Here is a 14,320-nt window from a genome sequence, read left to right as displayed (position 1 = left end):
GGTTTAACAAGATAAGCCAGAGTTCCTGTTTAGTTTAACGCTTTAACAACGATCTGAAGCGCAAGGGGCTGAGAGGAGAGCTGGTTCACAGTCCGCTCCCATTATGGCAGCGTTTCCTTTTACTGAACAGAGTACGAGTGTTGATCTGGGATAAGCTCCCCCTGTCCAGTCAAACCTCTTTGAATTGTGTGCGTCTTGTCAGGCAGCTCCTCCTAGTCTGAGATATAACGCCGCTGCTTTAAACAGAACACGAGTCAGCGGCGTTCAGCCCTACCTGTGTCGTTGGAGACTAGCCACCTGTTCCAAGGCCACTTCACGTGAAGGAATAGACGTATTTGGAGAATGCAGAGGTAGAAGACATCTAGCCTACACACACACACACACACCGAGGGTGTGTTCTCTCACTATGAGAGTTCGAATGCAGATCCTTAAAATGTACTGGCGTGGAGGGCTGGTCATTCACCATTAATCCATATGCTGTAGTCAGTATTGACAAACACGTACACTCCCCACGTGTAATCACACTTAATGCTAGTACAAACACAGATGCTCGCATGTCCTTTCACACGTGTAACTCAAGACACACACAGACCGGCATACATTCACTTTTTTTTTTTGCCACTTGCCCTTTGGACAAGTAGGACTGACTTTGTACTCGTCCGAAAGCTCAAGTCACTTGTCCCCCGAATAATTATGGTCTGTAACACCATGGGCCAAAAGGGAGACTTAAAATCACTTTACAAAATACAATTATCATTATTACTACCATTCAGAGAACCGCAAAAATGTAAGCTACCCTCTGCCAATACGCTACTTTGCATATGCAAGCCTGTCTGAAAATACAACACTGCCCCTTTAAGGCTCTCCTGAAGGATGGTTGGCTGACAAAATATGGCAACATTACACTTACAACTAAACACCGTCTTTATAACATACTTTCCTAATTGAATGAATCATGGATCAAATGGCTACGGTTGGCTACCTCAAGCAAGGTAACTAACAAACACATGTTCATCTGCCTTGTAAGGCTAAAATATTGAGGTTTCAGTGGAGATTTACTGACCGCATTGGGAATCATTTCTCATTTGGGCTAGGTCAAATCACACACATATTTCAACGTTGTCAGAATGACATGGCCAATGCCTAATAGAACGTTCCAAATGAGTCTGATTTATTTCTCAACTCTTTCCAGTGCTTGAGAGGCCGTTTTAAAAACAGCAGTATTTAGTTTTGGTTTATTAACACACCCGTTCATCATTCACGACGAGTGCTGCTGGAACGTTTTTTTCTCTTCTTTAGGACATCGGACACGACAATGACATTAATACGATGCTTTAAGCTAAACAGTCAACTAGCCAGGCAACACCATATGTTTTGAATTGGCTCTTTAGTTCATCCGTTGCCCATGGTTATTTTATAGGCCTACCTGATGTAATGTCTCCCTCTCTCTCCTCGGACCCAATCACACGGGAACACACCAGGTGATGCCCGCGCCATGACTTTTCAAGGACTTTCATGACCATACGAACCATTTGCTGACCAAAAATATGCTATACCTGGGCAAATAACTCACTAACTAGCAAGGAATATGAACAAACGTGGCTACGTGTGGTTCTGCGCTTTGATCTCAAAAGTGATTGACATACCCCGCCTGTCAACGCAATATAATTCTATTCTGATGCGCTCTGCATACATTGGGAGAACAGAGCACAACAACGCATGTGGAGGATACTCTGGTCCAATTCTGACCTGAGTATTTGTTTGATAATGTGATTTGTTTTACTTGTCCATCCGGACAACAGTATTCTATATTCTGCTGGTCTGATATTTATTTTTTACGTGCACCGGACAAGAGGTAATGTCGAACCGTGAACAAATGTACACACACCAATGCGTAAAAGGACACACATTGCAGATGGCATATCCTTATAAACACACACATAATATATAGGCTATACACAGACAAAATATCAGCCAACCACTCTGTAGTTCAAGAACACTGACAGTCATACTAGCAAACAATACACCCATTCGCTACCCAGAAAAACAACAACTGAAAACACAATATGACAATGTAGCAGTGAAAGCCCACCAACAGAAAAACAATATTACACACACAGTAAAGCGCGCACACACCAACCTTGCGGTTGAGGTTGGTGACGGTGCTGGGCCTGACGAGGCGTCGTCTCTTGCAGCTGAGGAGGGGCCGTGTTCGGGCCGACACACACGTGTCATCCTGAGGGGAGCACAGTAGCTGGGGCAAGGGCTGGTTCTGCTGCTGCTTCCTCAGCTGCTCCTCCGGGTCAGAACCCTCGGGAGAGCCAGGCCGCAGGCTGGAGGGAGGGAGGAGGGACAGTCACTCATTAATACTACGCAACACAAAAGACGACAGAGAAACCCTGTGAATCTACATCCACGAGCTGCTGATAAATATTAGGGCTGAGTGATTAGTGCTTTTTGAGGTCGGTTCACTTTCGATTATTTGGGCTGAATGCTGTAACACAGAAAATAAAACAAATAAAAGTCCCATGATGGTAGTGACTGCCCATCATTACTGCCCATCATTACTGCCCATCATTACTGCCCATCATTACTGCCCATCATTACTGCCCATCATTACTGCCCATCATTACTGCTTATCACTTATTAAGCATCATTTATTCACAGCACTTTAATAAAATATTTCAGTTGTGTATATTATTTATTTTTCATTTGATGAATTTATTCTTCATTCCAAGTCATCTCATCTACACAGAGCTGCTGCCAATGCTTTCTGACAAAAATCACTATTTTGTAGTTCCTCAAGGTAAACAAGGCATACTTTTATGATTGCTGAATACCAACTATCAATCACATAGATCATGTATTTTCAGGTAGAGATACCTCGAAGCGACAGCTGCTCTCTATATCCCCTCACAATCACGCATTCTTCTGCAGCAGGCATAAAAGAAACAGAGACCGAACAAGTAGATGTACAATGGATTATGCTCTTTGTAGTTTACTACAATATTGGCCAGTTGGAAACTACAACTCCCTACTGCATCGCATAGTTCAGGCTGGATCTAATTTATTTCTAAAGAAACTGTGCAATGTGCACATTGAGCTCACAGAAAAACAGAACAAAATAGACTTCAAATAATTGAACTATCGATCAACTAGTTGTTTAAAAAACTAACAGAAATGTTGGTTATTTGCGCAGCACTAATACATATGGACATTGTAGATCTATAGACCAATGACATAAGCTGGAGGGAAGGGAGGGACAGTCACTCAACAACATTGCAATACATGAGTCCATATATTACTACTACTGATTATGTTCACTATGGATTTATTATGATTGTTCACTGAGTAGCTTATTTGGTAGGTCTCAGTGTAACCCTATGGGAGGAAACGATCATCCAATTTAGCACTATAATGAGTGTGAATACGTATTACTTGGTGACAGAATGATTATTTAAGTGTAACACAAAGAACTTCCATTCACAGTTATGCATTCCACTAGAGGGAAAACAACAGGCTGCAGCATGAACACATGTGCTGTGTGTCCAAACCCTGTAGTATGTTTGGGAAGGACAGCGAGCAGCTGCAATTCCCACATGGACCATGTCCCCATCCACCCACCCCCTTTGTTCAGACACAGTGGTTGGCATAGAATGGTTGGGATTCCTGCAGGACACACACCAACTGGACGGGTAAGAGGGCTCATTCGGTTGTGTCGTACCTGTTGATGATCCCGTTGACCTGTCTCCCGGACGCGCACCCTTTCCTCGGGCTCGTTTCCACGGATCCCGGACCCTCCGCCCCACCGTCTGAGCCGCACTCCTGGAACCAAAGACAAGGTTGGCACGGCTACCATGGAACTCCCCTTCTAAAAACTCTTCCAAACCCATCCTCAACTCCATTCCACTACAGCCGAGCCCAGAACAGTTGAACGACCCCCTAGTGAATTCCTCGGGCCACAACTGAATGGATAGAAAGGTCAACGCTACTTGGCATGACAAAACAAAGACCACCACTGTTTTGGGACCTCCCCCTCCTCACCCCTTCTCTTCCTGAGATAGTAGTCCCTCCTCCCTCCCAAGTCCCGGAGGCTGGTTAGGGTTCTGTGGGCGAGTCTTGTTCCCGTCTCTCTATTTTGGGCACAGTGCCAGGGTGCCATCTTGGGTGCTGTCCTCTCTCCCCCTCTCTCCCTGCTTTCTCCTCTGAACTGGTAGGGAGGGACCACGCTAAGTGGAAAAGTCGCATTTGCGCTCCCTTTCTCTTTGATACAGTACATCATACTACAATTACTTAAGAGGATGTAGTACTAACTGAACTGTGGACATATTCACCTAAAATTAGGGCATGAATAGGATACGCGAATTGATGTCTAAGAAATTAAGACACAGGCTTGTTGAGGATCTGATTGGACAGTTACATCGTCAGACTCATTTACCTGCATTACAGGGCAACCAACAGGCTCCGCCTTCACCTCCCCGTCCTCGGGTGACACGTCAAAGAGGGAGGTCTCTGCCAGCATTATGGAACCCTACGAGAGCGCAGATAGGCCAGGGTGAGCTCTTCAGTCCTTCTGATTCATAACACCAGAGGTAACAGTGGCTTTGCACCAAAGTAACTGGTTTCGGTGTAGCCACAGACAAGGGGCACCATGAACAAGCTGTTGAAGCAATTTGCTAGAAATGTAACCAGGAAGGCTAAGATATTCCACTGGGAAATCACTGATGGATGGATGAAGTGAGAGAAAGAAAAAGAGGGAGGAGCAAGAGGATAGGAGTGGGGAAGAGAATGAGGGATAAAAGCAGACAGACATGTCAGAGGTATCGAGGAGTGCAACATACTCTTGATACGAACAGAATAGAAACGCGTTCCCACTTTTCTCATCAGCCGATGAGGTGTGAGCTGAGTTACTTTGAGTGTGGGGTGCGAGAGACATGTTAGGTCACGAGACATGCTTTTACCCCCCCCCCCCCATGACATCATGACTTTCACCAGGTCCCCCCCCTCCACTCTTGGGCTTGTTGCCAGGGCAACCCAGGTGGCTGAGACTGAGGGTGCTGACCATAGAGAAACATTGAATCACTTACATTTAAAAAAAAAAAAGAATAAGAATCGTAATCAGAGTTAAGACCCGGGGTTGTGTTCGTCGACGTGGTGCTGACCTTGTTGGAGCGGAGCTGGCGGTAGATGTCCGTCTGCTGGCGGATGCGGTACTCCAGGTCAGACACGTGGGCCTGCAGCCAGTTCCAGTGGCTGACTATGGAGGCCCTATCCACCGCGTAGCGCCCCTCCGCACGTCTCCATCTGTCGGGCAGAGAGAGGAGGAGGACAGGGTCAGAGCAGAGGCGGGAGAGAAGGGGGTGTCCATGTCAGTGTGACAGCGAGTGAGAGAGAGATTGTGTGTGTGTGGGGAGTGTGATTGCTTGAATGGAGAAAGGTCAGTGAGGGTTCCGAGGTCAGTGACCAGGCCTTTCGGAATGAAGCAAAGGGGCGTCACACAAATAACACTAAATGGGGGGAAAAATGTCTCAAAAACATCCATCTACCTCCATTCACAACGCTAGCCACAGACTTTCCTTAAAGTCTAAGCCATCACACACATACAGGATGGGCACGGTTATTTGTTAGAATGGGTTAGTATTCGGTTACTTACAAGTTGATACATTTAAAAAAATATATATATAAAATAATAATGTTTGTTTAAAATTTTATTTCATTATCTATGTGACATTGCTACATTCCAGGGCAGACCATGCCATTTGACATTATAATAGAACAACAGCTATGAATGAGCCCCATTAAAAAGAGGCACTGGTAGCCTATAGGCACTTCACACGTCCAGCTTGCTATTGGTAGGTCAATCAAAGCAGCTTTACAGTCAGAGGCTCCATGTGAAGCAAGTGAAGTGGGAAATTTCTAAATCATTGGAAAATCCCCCCCCTCCAACAAGCAAAGTGCACCACCTTTCATGAGTCACGCAAACAAGTAAAACATTCTGGATATTATTTGAACAGTGAAATCAAATGCCCATGCCTAACACACATACTTCCAGTCCCCCAGTGACTGATGACATTTGGTCTAATTAAAATCGGCACTTTCTCTTGGCTCCCGAGCTGCTCGACTTAGTTTGTGTTTCTTACGTTTCAATAGCAGCAGCAGCAGGCCATGTACCTAGTTACAAAACTGTAGCTGGCACCTTTCCACTGAACCCCTTCCTATGTGTTCTACACCCAGGCCTGCCCGCCTAGTAGTAGCCTCCCCTACCCTGAATGTGCTGTGATCAAGCCAAGAGTTCCACATGATGGAGCTGTGCGCAAAGGACATTTTGGGAAGGAAGAGGTCTCTGAAATGAATCAAGATTACCCTCGATCACACTCTGTCCCAGGAGGGAGAGACAGAGAAACGAGGGTGGGAGGGGGCGACGGGGACAATTGAGGGCAAGAAATCAGTGCAATGGGGTAAGAGAGAGGGTAGGGAAAACAGATGAACAGAAATGGAAAAAGTGAAGGGGCATGTAGAGAGAGCGAGAGACAAAAAGAGAGGGCTGCTATGTTCTTTCTATAGAGCCAACGTTACATAACCCACTTTCCTATCAGTCTGGTGAGATGGCTAGAGACCAGTGAGGCCTCTGCTGCTACAGGCCCTCCTCCTCCACCCCCATTTTTCTCCCTCCTCCTTCTCCTCATCCACACTGACTGGAATTTAGAGGACAACCTCTCAACACACACTATGTGTACATCCCAAATGGCACCCTATTTCCCATTTAGTGCACTCATTTTGACCATGGCCCATAAGGGCTCTGGTGAAAAGCAGTGAACTACATAGGGGACAGGATGCAATTTGGGACAGGGCCGCTGGTTCAATACTCTCTCAAACACCCAAACCCCTGCGGCTTTCATTCTCACCCTCTTTACAGCTATCAATAATCAATACAGACCAACCAAACAAGGTCACTTTTTGTTTAGAAGGGGCTGTGTTCGGGCGCCCAGAATCTCTTATACAGACATAAAGAGGCTTAAGCCTAGGAGGAAGACGTAGGCCTGTTTTCAGAACGTGGCAATGTAAAATGTATTTCCAAGACTCAAATTTCATGTCATACATTCAGATGAACGCTCCAAAGCGTCACCTGTCTACACTTGCACACACACCTTTTCATGACGCCTGGATATAAATACACCCTTCTCTCTTCACAGTTCCGCCAGAAGAAAAAAAAAGACACAATAAAATGATGTGAGAACATGTATGTATACTCCCTCTCTTCATTAGCACACATACAGACTAAATTAGCACACCACACACACACCTGTAAGAAAGGGAAAGTAAGGCAGCCTCCCATTTCCAAGGTTAGTGTGATATAGGAAAATAAGGCTGGAGTGGACGTGGCCAGTACCACAAAGGTAGCCAGTGAGCAAAAACATATGGGAGGATTTCAGAAGACTGAATAATCACCTACTCAGAGATGCTGTATTTTATATTCTGATTAGCAATAAAGCACACATGGACCTATAAACAAGGCCAATGCGGGGGAGGGAGGTGATGGGGAACCAAAGAAAAGTTATGAGAGAAACAATTAACTCTTCCCTGTAAAACCAAACAAACAAATCTGAACCAGGACCCGAGTCCACAGTTTTCCTGTTCATTTTAAAGGAAGAGTGCTTTTTTTCTACCCCAAGCCTCTTCTTTTCAATTAAAAAAATTCCACATGGGGCTGTGGTGAGTGTGGGGGAGGGGCAGCATGCAGTACTACAGTCAACCACTAGGGGCAGTGAAGGGGTGAGAGAATGAACCATGCGCTGTAGGGCTATGGAGAGAGAGGGACAGAGGGAGAATGCTGGGTGTAGTAGGGCTGTGGAGAGGGAGGGACAGAGGGAGAATACTGTGTGCAGTAGGGCTGTGGAGAGAGAGAGAGGAAGGGACAGAGGGAGGAGTTTTGGCTGCTGCAGCGACACAATGAGTCCCCCGCTCCTGTCTGTGATCCACACAGGAACAGGAAGCAGGCATACAGGAAGTAGCCACAATCACATTCTCTCTCTCCATCACACAAGACACACACAGAGAGAGAGTGAGAACAAGAGCAAGCAAGTGGGGGGGGAGGGAGAGAGACCGTCTTGAATGATGCAGAGGTTGCTGGTTCCTCTCTCCCCAAGTCTTAGTGTCGCATTCCTGATGGAAACAATTACACTAGAGCTCACATGAACATAAAACACTGGCGACCTACTGGTGTAGGGGTTAGTCTCAGTGGAAAAGCACCAGTACAGGGACAACCAATAATACTGGCGTTCACAGAAACACCCACACAGGAAAACATACAAGTACAATCTGAAAAACAAACGCCCGGGACAGGAGCTCCAGCAAGAAGTCTCTCCCACATAAAACACAATGTGTGTGTAATAACAACACTCTCGCCGAGGGCATGTGAAGTGCCCCTGCAGACTTCCAGAAACCACGCCGAGGTTCTTAAGAAATAACAAGCCATTTAAATACATTTTACATTTGTCCCCGACTCGTTTCAATAAGCGCTCAGAGCTGGCGAGGGCGTCCGGCAAAACAGGCCTCTTCCCTGGACTTTCTGACAATATTGTAATACAATTCTCTGTGTGATGGCCATCAGGAAAACAAGTGCCAATCTCCATCTCTGATATTCACTAAACACACACCGTGGATTAGTAGCTACCAAACATACCACTGAGTCACTTTTCTCTTTCGACTTTTAGCTGACACTCGGTTGCGTGCACACGGTCTGGGACTCGTCTCCCCTCAGCCAGAGAGGAGAGATTAAGTGGCCATGTGCCATCCTCTCTGGTGAGGCTCCCTCTTATAGATCCATCCATCACACACTCTGCTGCTCATTATCTATCCTGTTGCCTGGTCACTTTATTCTTAGTTATTTGTCCATATCTACCTCAACTACATCGTACGCCTACACATCGACTCGGTACTGGCACCCTGGGTATATAGCAAAGTTATCGTTACTCATTGTGTATTTATTATTACGTGTAATTAATTTTCTATCATTACTTTGCATTGTTGGGAGAAGTAAGCATTTTCCTGTTAGTCTAGACCTGTTGTTTATGAAGCATGTGACAAAAAAAATATGGATTTGATTTGACACGCTTCCTGTGTCTCTGTGAGAGGCCTGACTTCAGAGACACATACAGAGGGGTCACAGAGCTCTGGGAGGCCGTGTCTGCGTGAAACAAGCCCTGGCGGAAAGATAAGGATACACTGCCTGGCATTGAGAAGAAATCCAGAGTAACGTCAGTAAGGAGTATGGCTGGCTTTGTGGTAGGAAAGTGTGTGTGCCCTTGAAGCGTGGGGTCCTGTCCTCTCACCTGGGGTGAGTCATTCACACCTGTCTCTACTCTGCTCTCACCTAGGAATGGGAGCTGTTTTGCAAGGCCGAGATGATACCAATATCACGATACTCGTTTTTATTTGCCAATATTTTTACATACAGCAGGTTTTTAAAGGACCAAATAGTTTGATTTGCGTCGCATTTGAATGTTTGGCTTGGATAATGGTAACGCCACAGCTCTACTGTTTCGTAGTGTGTGTGTGTGTGCACGTGCGCGTGGCTAGACAGTAGTAATGTCCATAGTAAAAGACCATCAGATGATGGCTAGCTGGTAAACCACAGAGAAACAAAACGGAATCTCATGCTCAATATAGCACTCAAACAAACCTAGCCCACCACTCCAACATTAAACCAAATGCCTTATGATTTATGTGAAAATCTAACACTTTGATGAATATTTCAGATATCAGCCAGAAGCTTACATCTGTCAGTCAGTAGTACACACACACACACACACACACACACAAACACACGAAACCCGCCGAACCAGGAAATGAACGCAGCGAGCAGTGAGGCAAAACAAAAACACAGGATATAAAAGGCGGGTGGTAATCGTCATGGTCGCTGAGGAAACAGGGACCGAACCGTCAAAGGAAATAACATCAGACTATTAAAGGGAACGGAGGGAGCGCATGGGGAGAAAAATCACCCACCCTTCTTTAAAATACATGAGCATATCTAAATGCCATTAGCAGTGTAGGATGAGCCAGGATCCACATGCTGCTTTTAGCAGCGACAAAAGAGCGAGAGGGAGGGTGGAGAGAGGAAGAGAAAGCACTTCTTCCAGTCAGCCTGTGTGTGTGTGTGTGTGTGTCTACGGGCAGGGTTTAGTGGAGAACAAAGGGTTTGATGTGCTGGGAGAGAGAGAGAGAGAGCGAGAAAAAAAAAAAAGATCCCGCCCACCTCCCCTGTCACATGACTAGCCTTCATGGCGCAGCATGAAGGCGGGAGTGAAAGAGCAAGGCGAGAGGCGGAGGGAGGGAGTGAGGAGGCGGAAAAAATTGAGGGAGAGGGGAGTAGTGGAGTGAGGAGCCGAGAGAAGAGAAGCTGGTGAAAGAGAACAGGGCAAGGAATGAAGAAGTCTGGGAAGGGCATTTACAAACCCATTCCATTCCAGCTGGAAAAATACAGGGAGCTAACCGGGGCTCTTCTGAATGGTCCGACTCCAACACCATCATTGAGTTTGCAGATGACGGCGGGGGTAGGCCTGATCACCGATGAGGTCAGAGACCTGGCAGTGTTGTGCCAGGACAAGAACCTCTCCCTCAATGTCAGCAAGACAAAAAGAGCTGATCATGGACTACAGGAAATGAAGGGTAAGAGCACGCCCCCATCCACAGGGCTGTAGTGGAGCAGGTCCAGAGCTTCCAAGTTCCTCGCTGTCCACATCACTAAGGAATTAATTATCATGGTCCACACACACACACCAATACAGTCGTGAAGAAGCCATTACAACACCTCTCCCGCTCAGGAGGCTGAATAAATTTGGCATGGGCCTTCAGATCCTCAAAAAGTAATACAGCTGCAATATTGAGAGTATCTTGACTGGCTGCATCACCGCTTGGTATGGCAACTGCTTGGCAGTACGGCCCAGTATATCACTGGGGCCGAGCTTCCTGCCACCCAGGACCTCTATACTAGGCGGTGTCAGAGGAAGACCCTTGCATAACGAAGTGGTACTGGTAACCCACATATATAGCCACGTTATCATTACTCATTTTGTATTTATTACTCTTTCTGCATTGTTGGGAAGGGCCCGTAACGAAGCACTTCACTGTTAGACTACACCGGTTGTTTACGAAGCGCGTGATATATACAATTCTATTTGACCAACATGCTAAAAGCACCGACAGGGAAACATGGCTTAAAAAAGGGCAATATGTGTGTATTAAATGAATGATATAGGCCTACAGCCATTGAAACAGTGGTGTGGTGACCTGCTTTGCTGTTTGAATCCCAGATTGCCCCTTCAAAACATGTTTTATAATGAGGTCAGATCAAGGGTGGGCCAATCCTCTACAATGACTTACAAGCCTCAGGCCCACATTTTCCTCTACTATATAAATGTATGTTTAGACCAAAGTGATGGAGGGTAGTGAGAGCCTTTGATAAAAATTATTATTAAAAATAAGATATTTAATAATACCCCATAGTATCAAAAGTGGAATTATGTATTTGGATAATTTTACAAATTCTTTCAAATTGAAATGCTGAAATGTCAGTGAGTATTCAACCTTTTTGTTTTGGCATGCCTAAGTAAGTTCAGGCGTAAAAATGTGAAACAAGTCAAAGTTGCAGTTGGAGTCAATGTGTGTGCAATAAGTGTTTAATTAGCATGATTTGAGTGACTACCTCATCTCAGTACCCCACACATACAGATAATTGTAAGGTCCCTCAGTCAAGCAGTGAATTTCAAAACACAGATTCAACCAAAGACCAGGGAAGTTTTCCAAAGCCTCGCAAAAGGCCACATATTGGTAGATAGGATCATCTTGATCGTAGGTCATCGATTTTATTTTCCAATGATGGTACGTTGGCCAATAGAACGGATGGCAGTTGGGGGTTTACTCGCTTGCCTACGAATTCTCAGAAGGCGGCCTGACCTCCGCACCCCCTTTTCACAGTCTTTTCTTCACGCAAATGGTGGGGATTTGGGCCTGTTCCCAAGAAAGCGGTATATCATTTGCTTCTAACTCGTTAAAAGGAAAAATGCTTCTTTTAGTTCGAGTTGCCGCGGTTCTGATGTCCAGAAGTTATTTTCGGTCAGACAGTAGCAGCAACATTATGTACAAAATAAGTTCAAAAATAAGTTACAAACAACGCAAAAAACTAACAAATAGCACATTTGGTTAGGAGCACGTAAAACGTCAGGCATCTTCTCCGGCGCCATTCTACAGTTCATGCAGAGTAGGAGAATGGATGATCTCGGCATGTGTGGTTCCCACGGTGAAGCATGGAGGTGGTGTGATGGTGCTTTGCTGGTGACACGATCAGTGATTTATTTAGAATTTAAGGCACACTTAATTGCCCACACAGCATTCTGCAGCGATATGCCATCCCATCTGGTGTGCACTTAGTGGGACTATCATTTGTTTTTCAACAGGATACTGAACCAAAACACACCTCCAGGCTGTGTACGGGCTATTTGACCAAGGAGAGTGATGGTGCTGCATCTGATGATCTGGCCTCCATAGTCCCCCGATCTCAACCCAATTGAGATGGTTTGGGATGAGTTGGACCGCAGAGTGAAGGAAAAACAGCCAACAAGTGCTCAGCATATGTGGGAGCTCCTTTAACCTCTTAAGCCTACGGGGGCGCCATTTCATTTTTGGATAAAAAGACGTTCCCGTTTTAAGCGCAATATATCGTCACAAAAAGATGCTCGACTATGCATGGAATTGGTAGCTTTGGAAAGAAGACACTGACGTTTCCAGAACTGCAAAGATTTTCACTGTGAGTGCCCCAGAACTCATGCTACAGGCGAAACCAAGATGTTTCTGCAACCAGGAAATGAACAGGATTTCTGAGGCACCGATTTGCATCATCTCCTTATATGGCTGTGAATGGGACAGGAATGAGCCTGCCCTTTCTATCGTTTCCCCAAGGGGTCTGGAGCATTGTGACGTATTTGCAGGCATATCATTGGAAGATTGACCATAAGAGACTACATTTTCCAAGTGTCCCGCACGGTGTCCTGCGTGGAAATTGATGCGCAAAACTCAGGTGCTGGTATTTTTCCATGGAATTCAGAGAAAAACCATGCTTCCACGAACAGCATATCAATGAAGAGATATGTGAAAAAACACCTTGAGGATTGATTCAAACAACGTTTGCCATGTTTCGGTCGATATTATGGAGTTAATTCGGAAAAAAGTTTGACGTTTTGGTGACTGAATTTTCGGTTAGTTTCGGTAGCCAAATGTGTAGTAACAAAATGGAGCGATTTGTCCTACACAAAGAATCTTTCAGGAAAAACTGGACATCTGCTATGTAACTGAGAGTCTCCTAATTGAAACATCTGAAGTTCTTTAAAGGTAAATTATTTTATTTTATTACTTTGCTGGTTTTTGTGAAAATGTTAAGTGCTAAATGCTACGCTAAATGCTACGGCAGCCATTATCACTCTTACACAAATGATTGATTTTCTATGGTTCAAAAGCATATTTTGAAAATCTGAGATGACAGTGTTGTTAAGAAAAGGCTAAGCTTGAGAGCAGGCATATTTATTTCATTTCATTTGCGATTTTGAGAAATCGTTAACGTTGCGTTATGGTAATGAGCCTGAGGGTGTAGTTACGCTACCAGATCCGGTATCGGTAGTTCAGAAAGGTTAAGACCGTTGGAAAAGCATTCTTCATGAAACTGGTTGAAAGAATGCCAAGAATGTGCAAAGCTGTCAAGGCAAAGGGTGGCTACTTTGAAGACTCTAAAATATATTTTGATTTGTTTAACAGTTTTTTTGGTTACTACATGACTCCATGTGGTACAAATAAAGAAAAACCATTGAAGGTGTCCAAACTTTTGACTGGTACAGTATAAACAAAATGTTTTGATGAAAATACATTTGCGGTTACTGATAATAGCCCATACAAATGCATAGAACAACAGATTGATGACATGGAACAACAAATCATCCACAAAAAAAAGTCTAAATACATTTCTCTGAAATATAAGAAAGGTCCCTTATTTTGGGGACTAAACACTACAATTCATTTTTTCAACCGGTAGCGGGGGACCTTCAGATGTCTCGTGAGGCCTGTGGACGTCCTAGAGCAAAACAACCTTCATGTTCGTGTCACCTTTGCACAGTGTGGACATTTGTTTGATTGGGCTACACACTAACTGTTCGGACGCTACAGACGGAAGTTGGCAGCTCGGCTGTACAGACTTCAGACAAGTCCCAAGACGCTTGTGGGGGGGGACACCACCATGTTCGTGAGAGTCTTATCTTTCCATAGAGGGGTC

The 14,320-nt window shown here is 45.1% G+C and overlaps 1 protein-coding gene across 4 annotated transcripts in view; it reads right to left on the bottom strand.

Annotated features, from left to right (window-relative positions):
• kansl1b (KAT8 regulatory NSL complex subunit 1b) overlaps positions 1–14,320 on the bottom strand; it is a 79,033-nt gene that overhangs the window by 11,771 nt on the left and 52,942 nt on the right. For 2 of the 4 annotated variants that reach the window (XM_020486320.2, XM_020486319.2), the window contains exons 3-6: positions 5,163–5,304; positions 4,439–4,531; positions 3,725–3,825; positions 2,141–2,333 (exon numbers count right to left, since the gene is read on the bottom strand). In XM_020486320.2, the coding sequence (XP_020341909.1) occupies positions 2,141–2,333; positions 3,725–3,825; positions 4,439–4,531; positions 5,163–5,304 (529 nt within the window). The remainder of the gene's footprint in view (positions 1–2,140; positions 2,334–3,724; positions 3,826–4,438; positions 4,532–5,162; positions 5,305–14,320) is intronic. The other 2 variants (XM_031827186.1, XM_020486321.2) reach the window with 1 other exon arrangement.

This window comes from Oncorhynchus kisutch, linkage group LG6, assembly GCF_002021735.2.
Source record: "Oncorhynchus kisutch isolate 150728-3 linkage group LG6, Okis_V2, whole genome shotgun sequence".
Taxonomy (NCBI): Eukaryota; Metazoa; Chordata; class Actinopteri; order Salmoniformes; family Salmonidae; genus Oncorhynchus; species Oncorhynchus kisutch.
Note: the sequence above shows the minus strand (reverse complement) of the source record. Positions and strands in the feature narration are given on the sequence as shown.